The 21,673-nt window shown below is 30.4% G+C and overlaps 1 protein-coding gene across 1 annotated transcript in view; it reads left to right on the forward strand.

Annotated features, from left to right (window-relative positions):
- The first annotated feature begins 211 nt into the window (after positions 1 to 211).
- Positions 212 to 21,673, forward strand: part of LOC129966213 (uncharacterized) — a 29,134-nt gene continuing 7,672 nt past the window's right edge. The window contains exons 1-5 of the mRNA XM_056080627.1: positions 212 to 245; positions 9,510 to 9,724; positions 12,330 to 12,465; positions 13,611 to 13,744; positions 16,712 to 16,895. Coding sequence (XP_055936602.1) covers positions 212 to 245; positions 9,510 to 9,724; positions 12,330 to 12,465; positions 13,611 to 13,744; positions 16,712 to 16,895 — 703 coding nt within the window. The remainder of the gene's footprint in view (positions 246 to 9,509; positions 9,725 to 12,329; positions 12,466 to 13,610; positions 13,745 to 16,711; positions 16,896 to 21,673) is intronic.

The following is a 21,673-nucleotide window of genomic DNA, read 5'->3' on the forward strand; positions in this document are numbered from 1 at the left end:
GTTAACAATGCTTTCTTGTCGTACAATCAATTCCCAAGTAGTAGACAATCCAATACCGGCGATCAATTTCATACCATGTGTTCGAGAACCCAATTTCTTGCCCTCACTATTTGTTCTTCGCTTACCTTTCCCCTTTCATTTTTTTTTTTTCGGTTCTTCATTCTACAGAATTTCTCTTTCAAATCGAAAACCCGAAGGAGAGTTAACTACAATGTCGAATCTCAAGTGCAATAACAGCTCCCAAAGTAATTTCGCTCGCTTCTAAAGATTTATTGACAAAGAATAGTTTTTAAAAGCAAGAAATAAAATTAGGGGGAAAAAAGTTTTCTTAATAATTTAGGGAATTTCATAACAATGAAAGAAACCTCTTCAGAACAAATTTTTTTAACGATTTCTTTTGAAGAATTGATTTTCGTATATATATAAAGAAATGCCAAAAGCGATTTGTAATAAAGCTCTATAAATATATTAAAAAAGAGGAATTTGATCTCTCAAATTTCTTTTTCAATCTGAAAACAGAACTTTATATCTTTAAAAAAATTCATCATGAACATAAAAACTATTATACATATTTCTGACTAAAAACTAAATATACTCTCAACCAGATGTTTATTTTGCACTTTATAGCAATAAACCAAAAACGCATTGCAAATTTAACCCTTAAATGCATATCTATGTAGATCTGCATAAACCTCATATTTCTTTATGTAGCAAGCTTTGTATAGTGTTTTCTTTCAATTAATTTTAATTTTACCAGAACTGTTTTATCATTTGCGAGTGGAACTAGAATTTTTGAAAGTTTATTTCTGGTTCAGTTACAATATTTATTGTTGTCGCGCTATCTGAGTACAATTTCAATTCGGCGGGTGTTACGAATTACGAATACTTATATAAAAAGTTATAAAAACATACAGGAAAAATTGTTTTTCGATAGAGAGAAAGAAAGGATAGCAAATAATATTTGTATTCTTACATATGCTAATAAATATATGCAAGAAAAATGTAGCTATTTTGTGAAGTAAAAAAACATCGGTATGCAAAATTGGTTCTACATAAGTTCACTAAACCTAGAGGGTCATCTCATCCGCTGCTGCCTGTGGATGTACGAAAAGACGGCTTTGGTCCCTGGTCTATATTTTCAAACCGACTGAAGTGTGAAATTCCATTATGTAAGGGCACCGCACAATGGTCATGTAGCACATGCAATTTTCCTTTATGTTGAAATGCTAAAAATTGTTGTCTTATGAATTTCCATGTTTTTTAATGTAATGAGAGGTATTATTTATATTTGAAATATTATATTATGGTATGCAGTAGATTTGAAGAGCTCACGGAAGGATTGTCCATGAGGATGTAGAAATACAACAATATATATATATATATATATATATATATATATATATATATATATATATATATATGTGTGTGTGTGTGTGTGTGTGTGTAATATTATTTGTTATGAAGCCTGATGCAGTTTGAAGACAATGAAGATACTTTTAATTTCGTGACGTCGTTTTATTTCATTTTGAAGAAGCAAGCATATGTACAAGCGACGAGCACACAGAACGACACAGAAAGGAATGAGGGAAGAAGCTCTTGGACATTTTATCCCTGCTCTTAAATAACCTAGGATTTTGATAGGGAAAATATTTCTTTACAGTGCTAATGTATTAGGAGATTTCGATAGCGATTTTCATTACACGGGTGGACAAGGTAGGGGAAACACAGGGAGATTTTAAAAAAGAATTTGCTTGATCAGCGGTATGTTATCTCTTCACACGTAGGGTGGGAAAGTTAGATTTTAGCTGATTCAACAATTTAACAAAGCTTCTCTTGAATTAATTAAGTAGAGACAGTGGAATTGGATCACGAAATAAGAGAATATTTTAGAATGAAGTTACTATGGGCTAAATTAAGATGAAGTTACTATGAAAATTAATTAAATTGAAATTAGAGTTAAAATATCATTATATATATATATATATATATATATATATATATATATATATATATATATATATATATATATATATATATATATATATATATATATATATATATATATATATATATATATATATATATATATATATATATATATATATATATATATATATATATATATATTTGAAAATTTAGAAAAAAAAATCTTAAGTGTTTTTTTTTTTTTTTTGTATTTTATCCGTTAACTATACCCATTTCCTGTTGATTTCAAATATTTTTTATAAAAATAAAAATTCACGCATTTTGGGGCTAATTATAACATACAGAAGTTGAAACAAAACAAAAATAATTTAACATATTTGCTTCCAGGGCTTATGACTATCTTTAATATAATATATCTATCTCTTGTTCGCCAAATTTAATTACAATAAAGAGGAAATTAATCTAATATAATCTGATCTGATCTAATTATGTATGAAGTGTGGCCTCACATAGTATGAATCGCAGGCGAATCATGCAGCAACTAATGTGTTAAGCCTATTCACAGAGCTACATTAAAGATGTTAGAATCAAGAACTGATCAGTCAAAGCTCAAGATAATGCATGAAATTTAAAATACTGGAATCTGTACTTCAAAACACCATAGCATGATAATGCTTTTGAGCTAAATCCAGTAAAGAGTTGATTGTCTGTCGGTCTGTACTTTCAGAAACATGTAAACGCGATAATTCAAAAAAGCAATGATTTAAATGTATCAAATTTTGGTATGGGATTTTGTGACAGAAAGTGGAGTTTTCTGTCAAATCTTTGTCCCAATCGGTTGAGAAATACATGTCTAAAACACAAATTCGGCTTTCGAATACTATTAAAGACCTGCCGGGGATTAATCGTCAAAAATACTTGACACGATAGATTCAGTAAAAGAATAAATTCCGCCACAAGATAATATTTCGTAATTATTATATGCCAGTGTCATACATTGCGTTCTCTAGAATCACACTTTTATTAGAGACTATGAGAAAATTTTGGGGAAACAATTGTTGCTGGTTTTTAAAATGTACTCTCAATTCTATAGCAATAATAACGTGCAAATAAAAGAAGTATTAAAAAATTACTGCAACGCCTGTAAGTAATAACACATTAATTAAGACCTTACATATTGTTGTAATATATATTCAAAAATATCTTCAAAAGTTTTATTAGAGAAATAAGGGTGAAAACATGCAGTACAATCCTTGCTGCTTCATATATAGCTTTTGCTTCTTCCCACACAAGTTATTATTTTAATCAGGTTCAAGCGATTGTTTTCTCAAATCGGGTCGATTGATTTCCTTTAATTACTTTAAATGTAGTTACTTAATCGTCAGCATGTATTTGCATACGCATCTTTTGTCTTTTATTGCGGCTGAATATCATGTTTCATTATTATAAATTATATGTTAAATATGATAAAGCTAAGTTATATGGATATAATGGAAAAAATTTTATGGTGATTATGGCAATAATCAATATAGGATCTTAGTGAATGTATTCTGATTACACACTGTTGTAACTGTTACAAAATTTTTTTCTTCTACTGCAAATACCGCCAGTAAATCGTAATGACGCAGCACATTTAACCTCTAATAGTTCAGCAGCTTGCTTGCTGTCTGATCCTCTCAAATCTGTTTACTCGTCGGCGACTCCGACCCCTCTCACTCACGTCTTCTGACTATCCACACAACTTCTTCTTCCGATACACACGACACGACTTCTTCGTAGCTTCTGAGTGCCCGTCTTTTATAGTTCCGGGAGGCGGGGCTAGAGTCTTCAGACCAATCAGGGCGTACCTGGCTGTATCTCGGGTCTTAGTGGATGGATCGTGAAAGTTCTCGAACTTTCCAGTAGTATCCATTTAGTCGCCAAACTCGCCAAATTCGTCGCCAAATGGTCGCCAAGCTCACAGGTCATTGACGCACAGGACAGATCTTACAAAGGGTCTTTCTTACGGTGATACTAGCCGTGATGGGAAGCAAATTACAAGTTTGTAACATAACCATATCTTTCCTCTCAGATCTTATCAGAAACATTTTAGAATTGAAGTACATACCAAATTTTCTAGATCTAGATCCAACAACATGCGTTTCAAACTGCAGTTCGTTGATAACAATCAAGCATATGAACATTATTTGCCTAAAATCCATAATTAACAAAATCAAAATAATAGATAATACCATTAGCAATATTTTAATATCTATTAATACGATACCATTTTCTAAATTAATTTTATCTAATGGAGACAATTCATTTGAAATCACAATAAAGTGACAAATATGTCCAGTCTAATTTAATTTCAAGTTGTCACGCGCTTTCCCTGCGACTCTCTGAAAGATATGATCTCAAAATCAGATTAGCATGGCAGCTTAAAAATATATTACGTAAAAATGAATTGACTCTATTAATGTATATATTACTGATGTCTCATTTCTTAATAATGAAGCAATTACAACAATGATCATTATTGGTTAAAAGGCATAATGGTTTTTTATATAAGGCACATAGCAGTCAACTATTGAAAGCTTGTAATAAAACTTTAAGAATCACCCCTTTTTTAATCAGTTATTGAACATCAACTTTCGACTGGCAGCTGAATATAATAAAAGCATTATGTGCACACTAAAAGAAATTTGTATAATCAATTCATCTTCTCGTTTCAAATCAAAGCATGAACTTTTTTCAGTATGGACGTCATAATTTTGACCCGCGGTCAGATGATAAAAATAATATTGGTTCTGGAAAATAAGCTGTGTACCATCTCCAAGCTTCTATACCTCACCAGCGGGAGTATCCACGGCGGTTGATATAAGGTACACCAAGCCCGTTCAGATAGCGAATCATTAGCGGAATCGAGTTTGGATCCTAGAACCTTCCTGGCCCATAATCAAGACTATACGACTGCGCCACTGTGGTCCAGAAATATATTTGGACACGACAGACAACATAACAAATCTCTTTTTTCGTAAATATAGCATTGCACTAGAACTAGTAAAATAGGTAAGAAAATTTGGTACTCTTCTTTCAAATTGCGTTAGAGTTTTCCATCCATCATTTAAAATTTTCGATTTAGTTGGAAAAAGAATTTAACTGAAGATTTTTTACCAACGACAAACAAATTATTAGAATAGTACTCAGTAGTTATTAGAATTACTCAGAATAGCTTATTAATATCTGAGGAAACTTACAGGGGTAAGGTGGATAAATGGAGACCATTAATTACGTTTAGTTACAGTAATTTAGAGGAAATAGTATGTTACATTACAAATAGAGAATCATTATTTCAAATTTAGGTTCATCATATTACATTAAACATAAATATTACAGAATATTTAAAACTGATTTCTGTTGGGCATTTACCCTAAGAAATCAACTTCTACTCGTAATTATCACGTTAAAATTTTGGAATGTTTGTGCGGTGGGTTTTAATGCATCAGTCCACTTGGATTAGCTTAATCGTTTTATTTCTTGATAAACAAAGGATAATTATGAGGATTTTTACAAGTGGGAATTCCATGATGAAGAAGAAATTCGTATTAGATGAAGATGGACAGTTGATGTTGTGCAATTGATCTTTACCACCTACGCATGGTACATTTAAGCATTTGCAGATAGGGATTGCAATATCGGACCAAAATTTCAATACCGGTATTCGGTATTTTTTAGATCTTAATACCGGGATACCAGTTTTAATACCGGTATTAGAAATTTTAGAAAAAGAAAGAAAACACAGGTGTTTCATTGTTTTATTTGCCAGTTTATTAGAGAGTGTAAATATCACAAAAATAATTTGTAACTTATAAATTATAACAATATATAAAGAATCAGAAAAAAGTAAAGGAACATCTTATTTATTTAAATCACAAAAAAAGTGTAAATATCACTATTCAGTCTGTGGTACTATTACACATTTTTGAAATCTGATCTTAAAAAACATAATGCATGTCATTAAGCCTGAAAAGTAGATTTGTGTAAAAATTACAATCTGTCGAAAACGCTCTTTCGGCATCTACGCTAGTTGGTGGTACTGTTAGCAATGCGCGATATACTTTTCCCAAATATTTACCTCTAAATCCCTCATCATCAAATAAATAGATTTCTCGTCGGATGGTTTTGGATGTAGCTGATTTATGTATTGTATTTTGGTTCGTTGAAATTTTTTTATTTATGGTTAAATCTAATTTTTGTCCAAGAGACGATTCCTTTTTGTTATCGACATTAGTATCATCATAATCTTTGATAGCTGAACTTCTTAATGTGGATAGGTTTGTGGGTAAAACATTTTAAGAAAATTTACTGTAAACTTGATCAGGTTTGAATTGGTTATTTTCTTTTCTTCTTTTTCATTTTCATTTTTAAAATCATTATAATTATGTAAATACCATAAGACATTTTCTATTTCGGTATGCCTTTCTTCTGTTCGATTTTTCAATGTAATATATAGTTCTTCAGATAGCTATGTGAGCTGTTCTTTCAGTGACTGCAACATGAAATGTATTGTTGCATTAGCTGTTAATAAATTAGAATCTCTCCGACATAATGCCTCAATAGTCAGTTTTATTGGAAGTAGAGATGATACAGTTCTGGATATTAAGTCGAATTCACTATCTGAAAAATTAACTTACAGGTTTAAGTCGATTATCGCTTTTTGGATTGGATTTCTCAGTTTCAAAAATAGTTCCATCATTAGGAGAAAACTGTTCCAACGCGTTTTAGAATCTAATATTAACATATATTCTGTTTTATTTTCAGTTAGTATATATTTTAGTAATATATCATTTTTTTATAGAGGAACGTTTAAATATCTTAACAATTTTCCGAACTTTATAAATTATAGGAAGCAATTCTTGATGGGTATATGGATAATATTTCATCCTCATTAGCAATATCTTCTTTAACAATTACATTGTCATTATCTTCATTGTCAATATTACTCTCACTCTTACTCTCTTGAAAGTTTGAATCCGAAGTTTCTATATCCACAGTATTTGGATTCATCTGTTATTTATTTTTTTGGTATAATACATCTATTACTCCTAATTGAATTCTATGTGCATAGCACAATTGCTGATTTGCATCAATCAACTTTCCAACTTTTTTCGTAATTGTTGCTCCTTCAGTCGTTATGGATACAATATCTTTCTTCCAGGGATAATCCATGTTTCTCTAATTTAGATTTAAGCAATTAATAAAGCCATTAATTAACTAATTGCTTTCGCTCGTTAGGGAGACATAAAAACAAAAACGTATTCTATTTTGCTATGTTCTCGATCCCTCAACATATAGTGGAGACGATTTTAAAAATTTCTAGTAAATACCGAAAAACCGGTATTTAAATTTATGAATACCGGTAATACAAAATTGTACAAATAACTCAAAATACCGGTATTCGGTATCCCGGTATTGCAATCCCTATTTGCAGATGAATTCTTCTACGCAAGAATTCTACTTTCGGCCTTTTTCAGAGGATCATGTCTTTTCGAGTTCCGGTCACACCTTTCACGGCTGACGTCTCTCTCCTCTGCTGAATTCTGAACTCTGCCTACTGGCTGCTGACTGTCATCGGAAGAATGCAAAGCGTCCTCTCGTGGAGATAATTTACCACAGGAATAATCTAAGAATTTCATCATAGTCTTCCATAGTGCGTCAAGAACCACATTTGACAATAAGAATCTATCTTTACATCTGTACTGTATTTGTGAAATTTCGTGCGAAAGTAATCGGCAAATCGTTTCTATATATGAAAACCAGCTGAATGAATACCTTACAATAAAAGACATTGTTATACCTTTTTATATTTAAGTCATTTAGGAATTTCTTAATTTGTAACTGAATATTGATTATTCCTCATGAATCAAAAGTATACAACAGGAGGTTTGAAGAATAAGTGTAATAAGCAATTCAAATCTTCTAGGAAAAAACTTTTTCTTTGCGTCGTAAATACTTTTATATTATATGCTTTTTTTAAGCTTATTTTACACGTTTCAGTATTTTGCTTTTTGAATATCAGTATTTTAATTTTCAATATTTTTAATTTTCAAATATTTTCAGTACTTTACTTATGAACTGAGCATTTTTATTTTCTCGTATATCTAGTATAGATAAAGTATTGGTAATCATTTTATACCTCCCTCAGTTCAAAAAACACATTTTTGTAGAATTTCTGTCGGTCTGTCTGTCACAAAAGTAACTCAAAAACGTTTTGAGCTAGAAGGATGGAATTTGGGTACTTACGTATTAATGCAACCAGACCAAAATTCGCATAAATAGCCAAATTCGGCGACCCTACTTACGGCATTAAAATTCGCAATTTAATAGATATATTATTTTAAAACAAAATAATATAAAAAACTGTATTAAAAATTATCTGTAATTAATAAATGTACATTTTCTTTCTATTCATACTTTCTTACTCAAACTTACAAATCGCGCCAACCTGGTTGCGATAATAGGTAAGTACCGGAATTTGATATATGGTCTTTATATCAAATTTATAGATATCTATCAAATTTTGAACAAACTCTGTTAAGAGCAAATCTGTCGGTCCCGCTGTCCGAATATAATTTAACACGACAACTATAAAGCTAAGATAACTAGATGAATGAAATTCGGTATAGATTTAACATCATTAGCGTAGACAAGAATCAAAGTTTGAGCCAAATCTGACAAAGAGTTGACCGTCTGTCGGTCTGTATTTTCAGAAACGCGCAAACGCGATAACTCAAAAACGAAATGGCTTAATTATATTAAATTTGGTATGGCATTTTGTGACCACAAGTATAGTTTTGTGTCAAATATTTGTTTTAATCAATTGGGAAAAAGGCATCTAAAACACAAAATCAATTTTCGGATTCTATCAAGTGATTCATGACCAAAATTCCGCTACGGATAATACAATAGATTCAGTAAAAATGCTAAATTCGTTTCAAAAGATAATATTTTGTGAATATTGTACGCCAATGCCATGCAAGGAGTTCTCTAGAGCAACACTTTTATTAAAGAGAATGCGAGAAAATTTCGGGGAAACCATTCCCGCTGATTTTGTGGAAAATTGTAATTATTTTCATTGTTTCATTAAAATATCATTGAGTTTACTTTTAATCTTAGCAACAACTTTTACAAACTTTTATTAAGATTGTTCATTTCAATTGAACTATTCAATGTTCAGGCTAATAAAAAAATCTGTATTTTCTAGATTTTGAATCTAAATTTTTCTTCCCTAACTAAAACTTGAAATGACTTAATTACAGCAATTACAGCATAAGAAGCAAATTACAGCATTTATAACAATTCTTAAGCATTAAGAAGTTTTCGTGAATTTTATCTTTATTAAACATCAGTTATCTGTTATTACTTAAGGTGCGTACACATTAAATGATATTTTTATTTGAAAAAATTTTTAACGACATACGAAATTATGTTATCCACTTGGCAACACTCAAAATTGTAGAGATCTAAACTTAACGAATTCGAATCTTTGCTATTTCTCATTTGAAAATGTACTTTCAATTCTAACTCCTCCAATATTCCAGGTTTAGCATGGGCTAGGAGCGTTCGAGTCACAGAGCTAGTCGTGCCAGCTGCCGCTATTGTTGGAGAGTCCGTCACATTGATGTGCAGCTACGACTTGGGCAATGAAGAACTGTACGTCGTCAAATGGTACAAGGATGATATCGAGTTCTACAGATATGAACCAAAGGATGATAATCAGTTCGTATACTTTCCACAGCCTGGAATAGATATTGATGTAATTATGTTATATCAGAATTATATTATACTGGAAGAAGATAATTATATTATATTGGAAGTTTTATTATGCGTTGCCAATTCCATGTATGAAAAGTGTTTATGGTTTAAGAAATCCAATAGGCCACCTGTTGGTAACATTGGTATTTGCAAAACAAAGAATACTGAAAAAATTAGTCAATCATATCTCTAATCACTCATCACTCTAAGAATAATTTAAATGCATGGGGCATTTTATGTAATCGGTTAATTGGTCTTTGCTGTTTGAAACGATTGAACTGCTTCTAAAAATTTACTATTTCGATTTGATAGTAATTTTTCAAATTAAAAGATTTATCTAATTACAGTTTTAAATCGGTTTTGCAATAAGATACATGAGGGTAGTAAAGCTACTAATGTTTCAAATTAAAATTGAGAGGATTGTTATAATATTGGAAAAAATGGGGGGGAAACCTTGCTATTTGTGCTATTTATCCACTTTAAGTTCTTGAGTGTGTTTTTTTTTTTTTTTTTTTTTTTTTTTGCAACATCAAATTTAAAACTTCGTAAATCATCTTGTAGGTAATACGGCTAAAGAAGCGTATTTGGTCATTTCAACAAATCCATTTCTACTGGGTTTTATTTCATATAAATAAAGAAAACAATGAAGAACAATGCTATTTGTTTTATTAATATTTACTTATATCAATTTCATTAATTCAAAAATAAATAGAAAGAATTCCAAGAAATCAAAAAATCTACTCACTTCCCAATTATCAATTTAGCATATTTATGTCTTGTATGTATGTATATATGTTGCGTCTCTATATAGAAAGAGTAAAGAATCTTGATTTAATCTTGTCCAAGCACTTTCCTATCATCTTAACAGAAATTTTTATAAATTAACCACCTTTTTGAGCTACTGAACCCGACTAATCTAATCTAAGAAAGCAAATAGGTTTATATTTCTTTAAATATACGTTCAACTGATTTTTACTCTCATTATAACAAATAGTAAATCAGACATTAATGTTGATGGTTTTCAGTGTTTTTTACTCTTTTCCTAAAATCTTTATTTTCTTAATTATTTCTAGTACTTTTTACTCTTTTCATGAAATAATATAAAGGAATAAAAAAACGTAGTTTATTATTATTATTAATCAAAGATATCAAAAAAACTTAACTAGGTCAAAGAATGTTGTTTGATAATGAGCTTAGAAAACGCTTGGTAAATTATCTAACGTCTCCGCAACACATCTTGAAAATAGATAAGAAGCAGAGCCTTCCCTTAGAATTCATGGATTTTTTTTAATTCTGCCCCCGTGTCCATGGTTGCCACTATATTTTGGCAGCATTTGAGTTACCTTGAATGACTTACTGTATAATCAATCTGAGCATTCATTGGTTCTCTAGTTGACTATTCCTCGTTCCATTGTTGCCACTTTTGGCAACATTCAGTAACCTACACTCTACTGCTTAATTCACCTGAGCATTCATTGGTTCTCAAGTTGACTATTCCTCGTTCCATTGTTGCCCATTTATTTTGGCAACATTCAGTAACCTACACTCTACTGCGTAATCAACCTGAGCATTCATTGGTTCTCAAGTTGACTATTCCTTGTTCCATTGTGGCCAATTTATTTTGGCAACATTCAGTAACCTACATTCTACTGCTTAATCAATCTGAACATTCATTGGTTATCAGCTTCACTGTTTGACTGTTTCTGTCCACACTGTTAGCATGTCACTTGCTACTCCATAATGATAATTGAGTATGCACTTCGTTTGCTTGATTAAACAATCTTCTACAACATGGCATTTGATATTCTGGAATTCGTATTTAATCAAAAAAATCAAGTTCTTCCTTTTTATTATTTTATATTAATTTCGAAAATCCTTTTTTTTTATCAACATTTTATAGCTAAGACGTTGAGAACTAAAATAGATCACCAGATAGTTTTCCCTCGGAAGAACCCGGATTCTTGTTTAAATATATTGTCACGTAGGTAGTCTAGTGTGGAACTCAATGACACACACAAGAAGTAGAACTAAACCATTTTATTAACTCAACACAATTGAATTGAGAACACAGTGACTGACAGATCTTCTGCTTTTATATTAGCAGGGAAAGTCCAAGAATACTTTTCTGGAGACAGTAAGAAAAGTCCAGAACAATTATCTGGTAAATTAAAGAAAGGTCCAGAATCTTCTGGAGCATGAAATAAAGGAAAACATAAAATCTAGGATTTAAATATTTACACAAACTGTGAATCGCATTGTCTCTAGCGGGATTGGAACTTCCGATCCCTTAATTATGAGATCAGTGCTATGACCTTTCGGCTATGGAAAGGCTACTGCCTCTTGTCAATGCGGCAATATTTCATACTACCCTTTTAAATTTAGTGTAAATCAAAAGAGTTTCATATTTCATTTAATAGATGGCAGCATGTGTCAAATATTTTATCTGGAATTTTACAAAATATGATGCTTAGTTCAAGTTTAATCCAAATTGGGAGAGGGGGGGGGGTTCTTAACATCTCCTTGCGCTATTGAGAAATAGAACTGCAATTATTGGAATTTCTCATTTAAGTTACCAATATAAATAATCAATCATTTTTATATTTCAGCTCACCAGAACCAACAGTAATATCGTATTCCTCAGAACAGTAGCTTTGGATTCAGCAGGAAATTACAAATGTCAAGTTTCCACAGATGCTCCAACGTATAGTTGTGTACAAGCAGTGAAAGAAATGAACGTTATTAGTAAGTCTGACGCATTATTAACTTTTCTAATTATTAAATAGACATCAAAATATTCACATGTATTTCTTGTTCCTATTTTACTATAATTTGTACTAGTAAATGAATATTTTCTCGTGTGCATAAATATTAATGTCGAAAATTCAATGTTGAGACTGTGACGAATCTTCGCCTTGTGTCCAAAACAAAATATATATATATATATATATATATATATATTTCGAATAAATCTGTTTGCCTGTCAATCGATCTATGAATATAATATGATAGTTTAAAAAAGTCAAAAATTCAACAGTACTTTTTTGATTAATCTACGTATTTTTGGACTTTCTTAAATGTGGAAACAAAAAAAATTTCTGGATTAATCTGTGAACACGATAATTCAAAAATTTTATGAAACCATCAGATGAAATTCGACATATAATATTTACATCCAAAGTGTAGGCAGTTTTGTTTTGTAGACTATAAAATTTTGAACAAATTCCGTTCAAGGCAAGTCTATTTGTCGTGAATAAATAGATAGATTTTGTTCAAGACGAAAAAAATAAGGCTTTATATACAAAAACTGAGTATAAATGATTTTTGTCATTTATACTCAGCAAACATGTATCAAATTTGAACTTAATATCAATACGGGTTGGCCGACGTCGATTTACATCTTACATATGAATACCATAATTTAAACACGCAATGCCTTAGATAAAGAATTTCTGTTTTTGGTCTTATGTCCAAACTTTTAAACGTGTTTCAAGTTGTGGACTTACTGATGGGAAAAAAGATATTTAAAACCCATATAAGATTTTATTTATAATATTAAGACACATAACCCGCACCATCTTATGTCACTATATACGCTCAATCCCTCATGCCTCATACTGGTTGAAGATTCGTTAACAGATTTGACTATTTCTCTGTGATTCATCCGGGAATATAGATTCTCAGAACAAGAAATGAAGAAGTTCCACTAAATTATGTTACTATACGAGAAAATATGGATAAGAAAAAAAAATTGCTTGACTATCAAGCTATTGCAGAAAAGAATGACAAAAGATTAGTTCTTATTTTATAAACCTTTATGTGACATAATCAGACTTTTCTTCTTTCTATGTATTCAAAATACGTTGCTTTAATTTATTTGTCTTTCTTAGTATTGCCAATAGAAGGCCCTCAGATAACAGGGGGTGAAAGCACCTACGAGCTGGGGGACAATATTACTCTCAACTGCACTTCTGCAGAATCAAAGCCCGCTGCCAATCTTCAGTGGTTCATCAATGACCAATCAGTAAGTCCCATCTCAGTTCCGTATCATGTTGTTTAAAAAATGGTACATCATCATTTCTCAACAAGAAATATCTAAAATGAATGGTTCTCGAAGTGTGTGATCGGCAACCTGAGGAGTCTTGACTCCTTCAGAGGGACGAGGGCGATATTTCCATAATTTTATTTACAAATTAATTCAGTCTAATATATACCAGTATTTCTGATACCTATCATGGTTTATCTTCTGGAATAAAGAAAATATTAATAATGTTGGCGATAATTTTGCATATATTCAAGACCCATTTTTTATATTGCTGTAAAGGAGTATTATCTGACTGAATTGTTTTGAGATAATTCATAAAATAAAAGTTACCTGACAGAATTGGCAGAGTTTTGATCAGCAATAGATAATGGATGTCAACTTTTAAGTGGGTACTCCTTTTCTAATAACTGCCAACTTTTCGACTTAAAGACTTTAACACTGCAAAGCAGAGAACAGCTTTATAGACAAACAGCAGTAGCATAGTAGGGAACAGATTAGAACGGCGTAGTAAACAAAGATAAAAGTACTGTTCGTCAATGGATTCTGAGAGACCACATTTCGACGACTCCATCTCATTAAGAGGTGAGACGCGGAACGGTGAGTGCATTTCCGGTATTCCTGTTGACCTTGGATTTCATCTATTATATAAAAAAATAGATACTAGTAAATGTAAACATCTCCTCCTTTCATCTTTCCTTTCACCCCTATTTTGACGGATTAAACCCATCCTAACGCATGCGCAAAAACGCGGAGGGTTTTACAATCCGTTGATGAACAGTAGCAATCAGTGCACAGGAAACAAGAAGTATTGCGATGTAATTATGAGCGGATCTTGAGCAGTTGAAAATTAATATCTATTCCTAAGAGCATATGCATCTTCAACTAATACTTATTTTTTGTACGAAGCCTGCAGTACGAAGTTTTCTGCAAATGTTATAAAGGGTAGCTAATTCCAGTTTAATGCCAAAATTTAAGGAAATATGTCGCGATTAATATATTCATCCTTTGTACTGATTATTATATTTAGTAAAATCTATTCCATAAATTGAATAAACTATAAGGTAGTTGTATTTCTTTTTGCCTAAGTTATACAAAATTTATTAACTAGTTTGCAAAAAGAAGCTTGTTGGAATTTTACATTAAATATTGTAACAGTAATCGTCTTGTAGGCATACGATATGATCCAATAAGCTTGATTACGAATAATACAGCTTTTTTCCACAAGAAAATAGGAAAAGTATATAAATCGTCCTTAAACAACAAGAAAATAGCTAGAGAGCTCTCTCCGAGATCAACAGTCTAAAAACAGAATCCCCTTGACTTATTACTTATGACCTTTGCATTTATATAAGTTTTCCGATAGGGAATGAGATTTTCTAAAAGAATCTCAGAATCTCGATTCCTAACAGAAATAAAGCTATGATTCTTGAATTCAAAACTTTCATTTTCTTCGCCAAATTGAAAAGTCATTGGTCAGGCATCCATAAAAACATTCGTCAAAAATATCTATAAATCTCTCTTCTTAATAACAAGACTAATTAATTCGGTAAATAATATTACATATTAATAACGATGCTATCAAACAAAAATTCAGAGATGTGCTTTAAATATATTGAGGTACTATATCGGGAAAACAATGACTGTGCTGAGGTTCTCCTTAGTGTTAACAAGCTATTATCTACTTGTTATTTATTATCTACTAATATTTATTTACTTATTTATTATCTACTAATATTTATTTACTTATTTATTATCTACTTGTCGTTTGCAAAATAGTAGAATATTACATGCACATAATCATAAAAACCTACTTTAGTAAGAGTGACCAAGTCTAGAAATTTAATGAAATTCTTTTCGCATTTTTTTAACTTCATTCAGTCTTAGATTGGTAAAATTTAAAATCTACTTTTCATCCACTTTCTCATTTATTCATCTTTAGAAATCTGTTACTCTTTGTAATATTACTAATTCCCGTTGAAAAAATAATATTTCAATATTTTTAGAGATAAATTATGAATTAATTGCCTTTTGCTAAATTTTGAATTAGTTAGTTTAGTTTAGTTATATATTAACGTCCCGTCGTAAAGCAACACTAGGGCTATTTTGGGACGGACCTCGTAATTTTGAACCGCGGTCAGATGACGGGGACGACATCTGAGCTGGCACCCCCCTCTCCACACCACGCCTTGCTAAATTTTGAATCCATATGACTGACACTCTCTAGTAGCAACTTTGATGAAATATTGATTACCAGATTCCATGATAATTTAATAATGAAATATTTAAAATCTAATAAAATAAAGAAAACAATAAAGATTAACAATGTTTTCAAACACGTTTTAATTAGATTATTTTAAAGCAGAAAATTGTTATTTTATTAAAATTCTCGAATTCAAAGCGAAATAGCACATCTAGAGCCATGGGACAAATTATAAGAAGAAATCGAGTCGCAATGAATATTATATAAAAAAAATATTATATTCATTGCGACTAGACATATAATATAGATATATATGCGACTGTGATATTATATAATTGCTAGGCATTCCTTAAGATTAAAAATATATTATAAATGTAAAAAAATTCAATAAACTTATTAATTTTTATTAAAGTTCACGCTTTTATGATTTTGTTTTTACATCCAGATTCTTGAGAAAGAACTTTTTTTCCCCTTTTTTCGGTAAAAAAAAAAAAAAAAAAAAAAAATGTGTTTTACAAATTATTTTTTTTTTTTTTTTTTTTTTTTTTTTTTTTTTTTTTTACTTATTGATGATAATTATATAATATATATGATATTTCTTTATTTCTTTTATCTTTTTCCAACTATGTTTTGTAAACAGCCCATTTGAAAGTACAAATATATGAATAATTTAGCATGTATTTAGATCAATTACTGTTTTTAAAAATTTGAATATTTATAATACAGACTGACGGAACATTTTTCAGGTACCTGATGAAGAAACAGATGACCATGGTGTATTTGTCAAGAAAGACAGATTACAAATTTCTTCGAAATCCTTGAATCTAAAGCTCAGAAAAAGACTTTTTCGAAGAGGAAAATTATCTCTTAAATGTGAGGCATCCTTTTATGGCACTGTAGCTACCATCAGCAAAGAAATAACATTGCTAGGTAACACTTTTATTTTTCTTCAAATTCTTACTCAAGTCTGTTACAGGTCGAGTTTTTAACATCTGGTTGTATCATTACGCTTAAGAAAATAGTTCCAGATATGATTCAAACGAATTTAAAAGTAATTGATGTAATGGAGCAAAATTTAATTTTAAACTTCAGTTATCTTTCTTTTTATAAAGATACTCTGTTCTTAAATGAAGATTATGCAGATTCAGGAAATACTTTATATGGCTCTGAGATATGTAAAAAACTATATTACCTGTTATTCGGTCATTAGCACCTACAATTAGGTCATTCATGTCTTGTCAACTTCAATTAATTTCTAAAGTATGCTTTTACCTGCTATTCAAAATTTAAAGCATTTAAGTCAGTTCTATATATAAAATTATCATTATATTCATAACATCACATTTAATACTTAAACTAAAAGTCTTGCTTATTAAATCTATTATTGTTTCTAGAATAATATTCCTCATTATATTATTACTTATGATTGTGAATAATTTTAGCTTAAACTGTACAATTCCAAGAATACTTCCTTTTCTTACAGACGATGACTATCATTAAAATTTTACTTACCATATAGAGTAGCATAATTCCTATACCATTAGAATTTATTCCAGTGTATGGAATAGTATAAATTCTGTACCATTAAAATTTAATAGTTAAAGTAAGATATGAACTAGTACAGATGCTGGGACATTAGAATCTTTTTTAGCATATCGAATATTACAGATGAGATACATTAAAATTTTTCCTTAGCACATGGAAAAGTACAGTTCTTTATTATTAGAATAGTATCATATAGAATTGTTTGTATTATTATATTATTGTTAGGTCTGCATTATTAGAATAGTACAGACCCTGTAAAAGATTAGATTAGAATGATTTTTAGTATATGACGTGATGCAGATCCGCTATCATTAGAATTTAGGCCAATGCCAAGTCTCATCTATTGTTGTTGTTTCTTATGGCACTCCCCTTGGACAAGCCCGCTGTTACGAATACAGCGATTTTAAGCCGGTGGGGTAGCGTTTCTTGTTTTTTTATAGTAGAGCCATCTAGGGCCAAGAAAACAACTTAGCTACACACACGTGACAACCCTTTTTATGTGGTGGACTTTATTCATGCATTTTATTCAATCATCTACAGATCGTAATTTAGACCTGAATCAGAGAAAGACCCCCCCTGATACAGTACCCCCAGTGGTATTACTCTCGACATGGAGGACTTTGTGACCACGACAGATTTATATGCGCATCAGCCACCAAGCACGTGGGGAATCTTCGGCCGGCGGGGTTCGAACTCACAACCTAAGGGACGCGAATCCAACGCTCTACCAGCCAGGATATCCCAGCCCTCATATCTCTTCTTCTATCATGAATCCAACACTCAGGGAACTTTCAGACCCTGATTATGCCCACTTACCAAAAAAGAGAGCATGAAAGAATAATTCAAAGTTTTTCAAATAAAATTATAAAATGCTCTTTTTTAATGACAATGACATCATCATAAGAATAGCAAATTGTTGTATGAAGAATGACATAATAAAAATTATTAAGCCAGTGTCTTATAATTAAAACTCACAGTGTATCATGAAAATCAAAAAGAGATATTCGAATTTTCAGCCCCGAAAAACTTAGCATCACAATATTTTAGGTTTGATGCGACTGACTTTATTTTATTTTTTAAATTTACTCTTAATTATATAGAAGAAATAACTAGCACATTAAAAAAGTTTTTTAATATTGTTGCAGTGCGTATATATATTGATTCAGAAATTTAAATAATAATTAAACGTTTTGTCCCAAACTATATTTGAAAATATTTTTTGCAAAATTGCTAAAACTAAAGAAAAATTTTTGTGCGGAAATAAAATTGATGTAACTCATGCTCGGTTTGAAAGTGGTGTAAAAATGGATTTTGTGAAATAAATGCATCGAAATTACGGCTTGAAAAATGACTTGCAAATAGCATATTCGGTTTTCCTGTACTTTTGTATTAACAGTATCCTAACGATTAATCACCAAAAAAAATTTGAACTAAATCTGGCTAGGATTTGAGCATCTGTTGCTATATACTTTTACAAACATAAAAACGCGATAGCTAAAATGTGTGAAATTTGATATGAGATATTGCAGCTACAATTGTATTTCTGTGTCAGATTTTCATTCCAATCGGCTCCAAAATACATATTCAAATCACCATATTAATATATTAAGAAGCACAAAACTCTTATGTGTAGGACTCAGAAAACAAAATTGTGAATACTTGAGATCCATAACTTTATGTAGTGGGAGAGAGGCATTATATCTTTAGAGGAGAGTATGTGAAAAAGTTTCAGGAGGTTGAATCTCTTGTTTCCAGTTAAACGCCCCTACTCTCTTATGATGTAGAAATCTGGATACTGGCATGCAATTCCTGTGGTCTTTCGTGTGGTATAATTATGAACTCCTTAATGAAATTGCCTCATGCATCTTTGAAATTAAACATTAAAGAACTAAAACAAAAAGAGTTTTATAATGCAATACAAATTTAATTTTTTTATTTAAATCAGCGGTAATAAACTTCTCATGCCAGAGAACGTCTTACGTTGCGTACAATAGTTACAAAATATTAATTTTTGACTTTAATTTACCATTTTTTCAGAATCTATCGTGTCATTCTTCGGCACCTGACATGTGTTAACAATATCCAAAAAATATAACTTATGTTCTAGACACGTTTTTCTCAATTGATTGAAGCAAAAATTTGACACAAAACTGTACTTGTAGTCACAAAATTCTATACCAAACTTGATATATTTAAGTCATTGCGCGTTTTAATTATCACTTATACTTGTTTCTGAAAGTACAGACCAACAGACAGTCAACTCTTAGTTGTATTTGGCTCAAATTTTGATAGCTGTCTATACATCTGTGTACCGAATTTTATCTATCTAGCTCTCATCGTTTTTGCAATTTATCGTGTTAATTTATATTCGAACAGCCGGACAAACGGTCTTCCTCTGAACAGATTTTACTCAAAATTTGACAGAAATCTGTGAATTTGGTGTAAAGACCGTATACTAAATTTCAACCATCTAGCTCAAAGTGGTTTTGAGTTATATTTGTCGCAGACAGACAGATAGACGGATTTTTTTCCAAAAATAAGTTTTTCGAATTCAGGGAGATCTGAAGTAGATTCCTCAAAATCTCGAGTTCGACTTTTTTTTTTTTTTTTTTTGACTTTTAACTATATTTTTCACTATATACTATATATTATACTTTACTTTCGACGTATACGAAAAAGTAAAAATGCTACAATCCACACTTTTTAATTTTGTAAACATAAGCAATAGAAAGGAAATTAATTCCATAATAAAAATATTTATGTTCAGAATAAAGTAAAATGGTTTGACCTAAAAAAAAAATCCTAAAAAGAATTAACAAAAATTCTTTTTCTGTGAGAGTTAATTCTGTTGCCACCTCGTGAAGATTTAAAAATGGAATCCTATAAAAGCAAAAAAAAAAAAAAAAAAAAGTTGTTCTTGGTGTAAAAAAAAAAAAAAAAAAATCAAACTTAACCTTGTTAGTGGAAAAGTAAAAGTTTATCGGAAAAGTCACGAAAAGGATATTTTACACAAGAGAGAGCAAGCAAAATCCAAACATTTTTGATCTGCAAAAGTTTAGTTTCTTAATGAGAAATTCTTAGTGACGTTTTTATGAAATAGTTATTTCTTACTAATTCTTAACCATGAAATAAAAATAAATATCAATTCTATCTAGTTTATTGTTGTTAAAAAATCAGATTTTTTTTCATGCAAAAGTTTTATAGCTAAGGTAAAAGAAATGCGATTCTCATATTTCTTTAATTATTCTGTAATTAGAACGGAATTATTTTTTAAAAAATTTTATTCTATAGATGGTGTCAATAGTTTAATCCTTGTTGTTTTTGTAATAAGCAATTTTTCAGTGAATTTCATTTCAAATGACTTTCTTCTTTCTTAATCCTCAAAATTCTTGTGGAAACAAATAAAAATTGTATTTTACCGTATTAATTTCATGGTATTTAACTGCATAAAAATATAAATAAAAAATAATTTATATGTACTAAATCAGAAGCTCATGAAATTTTATGCAATAAAAATTTTAAGGACATTTCAGATTCTAGTTCGAAATACATGGTGTTGCCGAATTCGACCGACAAATTCGAAGAGGATTAAGAATCAATATATAACATAGGGTCTCAAACGACGTTTAACCTTCCATTGGGCGCAACTAATCTGTGAGATGAAGTCACATTAATTGAGTACTCATATATACTCAAATACTCATACTAAATATACTCAAATGTAAGTGAAAAGTTCTGGTTAGTATGTTTTTTTTAACATACATTCAAAAATTGCATTAATTGAGTAGTACATTAATCTCTTATATGAATTGCGCCCGATCGTGTTAGAGTTTGCATTGCGCCCGACGGAAGGTTAATAGGTAAAAATCGCAAAAATATAGGGAGCCCGAGAATTGCTGGAAACTGTAAAAATTTAATAAAAAATAACAATTGATGTTTGGACCATAAATTTTCTTTTAAGTGAAAACACATTCTTAAAAGTAATTTTCCATGTAGATAACAGGCCGATTTGATAATCCAGGGGGTTGTAAATTACTGAAAACGAAAAAGTAGTTTATAACCCCTATATGCAAAAATATAAAAACTTGAAGAAAAATAAAAGCTCGAAAATGTAAGAAATTTTATTCTCTTTAATTTGATATAAGTATGCAGTATGAAAACTG

This window comes from Argiope bruennichi, chromosome 4, assembly GCF_947563725.1.
Source record: "Argiope bruennichi chromosome 4, qqArgBrue1.1, whole genome shotgun sequence".
In the NCBI taxonomy this organism is placed as follows: domain Eukaryota; kingdom Metazoa; phylum Arthropoda; class Arachnida; order Araneae; family Araneidae; genus Argiope; species Argiope bruennichi.